General features: G+C 55.1%; 1 protein-coding gene across 1 annotated transcript; it reads right to left on the bottom strand.

The window, feature by feature from the left end:
- Positions 1-796: 796 nt before the first annotated feature.
- LOC125553790 (transcription repressor OFP1-like) lies at positions 797-2,063 on the bottom strand. The gene has a single exon (XM_048717489.1). It carries the CDS (start codon positions 1,924-1,926, stop codon positions 1,090-1,092), a length of 837 nt encoding a protein of 278 aa, XP_048573446.1. The 5' UTR covers positions 1,927-2,063; the 3' UTR covers positions 797-1,089.
- Between the last annotated feature and the right edge of the window lie 210 nt (positions 2,064-2,273).

A 2,273-nucleotide genomic window follows, 5' to 3' on the forward strand; every position in this document is an offset into this window, starting at 1 on the left:
CTCTTCTTTATAGATGAGAAGTCGATTCAGTGTGCCGCATTTGGCAAGGTAGCAAGAGCTATGTCTTTCGCCAACATGACGACTATATTAAAGATATATTTTTGTAGTGCAAGTTCGCTCTTGCGATGCCGACCATAGTTCAAGTAGTTTCAAACCTTTACAGGTCTGTAGTGCGCGTGATACATTCGGCTATTGATTGCCTGACAAACATTTTTCTAGATACATTTTTGTGAGGCCTGTAACCTCATGTTTGGTTCTATAGCTTGCCAGTTATGTTGCGGTTTATGTTTTAAAAATGTGTTTCATCTTTTCGGTAGGTTATTCATGCATGTATACAATGACTTCATACTTTGCCTATCCTGTACCAGACGGAGGTCGGAGGACATGACTTTTTTATGATGGCGTACCGCTAGAAAGGTTTTCTCCCATCATAATTGACGGTGTAATTTTCGAACAGTATCTACCTGAGTGAAGCATAGGACCTGCTGTAAAATGACATTTTATTTTTGTTTGTGATGAATCTGTATCTAGACAAATCTAAGTCGACTAATAGGGGATGGAGGGTGCTGATGGTATAGCTGGTCAGCAGTAGAGTGCAACTATCATTATTGGGTAATCACACGGAATTCTTGGACCGGCAAAGTGATAAACAGCGGAATTCCCATTGAATTATCCCAGCGCACGGATCGAGCTGCAAAGGCGGCATCTAATCCGCCTTTGAAGCTAGAGTGGGGTGCGCATATCGTGGGCGTGCTGTTCCATTCTTCAGCCTCACAACGCCCTGCCAGGACCAGAGCGGTTACCAACCGATGAAAGTTCGGGAAACGCAAAAGAAAGAAACTTGTGTCAACTTGACAGAATGCAAGCTATACTAGCCTTTTCATCAAGACTAAAACGCAACAAGAATATACTTGGATCATGACCATGAGCCGATCAATTGGTCAATGCTATGATTATGATCACACACACACACACACACACACACACACACGCTATGCATGCATGATGCATCCTCATCCATGCATGCGACACCAAAGTGCATTGTGATGTGATTCCTAGAGAATTCAGAGGTGTTTAGGAGGCCTCGTACTAGCGGCGTATTCTTTGGCCGGCGATGTGAAGCCAGACGCGGCGGAACGCGGCAACGACGGCGCGGTGGTGCTCGGCCGCGTTGAGAGCGAGGTAGCACGCCAGCAGCTCCTCGAGGTCCTCCGATGACCGTATGCGGTTGGCCGCCACCATCTCCGCCATGCTCTCCGCCATCTCCCTCTCCGGGTCCGACGACGTCTTCACCACCACCAGGCTCTCGTACAGCCACCGCCGTCTCCTGCTGCCCGCGTCCTCGGCTGCTTTTTCCTTCCGGGCACTTTTGTCGTCGTGGCCGCGCCGCCGCCGCCTGCCGGCCGGCTTCACGTGGAACCCCCGCGCCCTGCAGGTGGACGGCGTCGTGGCGGCCGAGGTGGGGGTGCCGGTGCTGCTGCTAACGGCGACGCTTTCCGCGGGGTCGTTCTTGGCGGCGGGCCTGGTGACGATGCGCCGAAGGTTGAGCTCCGGCGTCGCTGGAGGCGCGTCTATCCCGCCGAGTCTGCCGGCGCGGCGATGGATGACGTCGACACGGACGTCCAAGGCCGCGCCGTCGTCGTCGGCGGCGGCGCGCGGGGCAATGCACCGGAGCGCTCCCCGGTCCGCGCTCGGAAAGTAGTAGGAGGCTCTGTTGGGAGAGTAGCCGGCGCACGCCGCCGGTGGGCGCGCGGGTGGCCGGCCCTGCTGGCTTGTCTGTTGGTCCGTCCACTCCGCCGAGGCGGCGACGAATGCGATTGCGTCGGCGGAGGAGCCACGGGTCGGACTCGGCGGACACGCGGCCGATCGCCTGCCCTTCCTTGTGCTCCTCCCCCTGAGCTTGTGGAACCAGGAGGAGGCTGGCATCGCGCGGGCCGGGCGGGAGACAGAGACAGAGACACTCTGTGGCGGCCAAGACAGAGCGTGTGCGTGTGGTGGCGTGGCGTGGGTGTGCGCGTGGTGATCAAAGTTGCAGTGCCCAGCTAGCTCACGGTGGTTATATATCGCGAATGTGGCGACACGTCGTCTGCTAGCTTTCTGATGCGGGGGACGAAGAGATATCGAATATCTACTTGTCAGAGCAATTTGTTGTGGAGTGTGAACTGGTCCTGGTATTTGGGGCGCACTTTACATTCATCTATCTACTGGTAGTACGTACGCGAGATAGAGAGAGATACTGGTGTCCTGTCCGTGGTATGGGAAGCACAAGGGTC

The sequence above is a fragment of the Triticum urartu genome, chromosome 4, assembly GCF_003073215.2.
Source record: "Triticum urartu cultivar G1812 chromosome 4, Tu2.1, whole genome shotgun sequence".
NCBI lineage: Eukaryota > Viridiplantae > Streptophyta > Magnoliopsida > Poales > Poaceae > Triticum > Triticum urartu.

Coding starts and splice junctions, on each gene's coding strand:
- LOC125553790 (XM_048717489.1), bottom strand. CDS start 1,926: ATGCCAGCCTCCTCCTGGTTCCACAAGCTCAGGGGGAGGAGCACAAGG.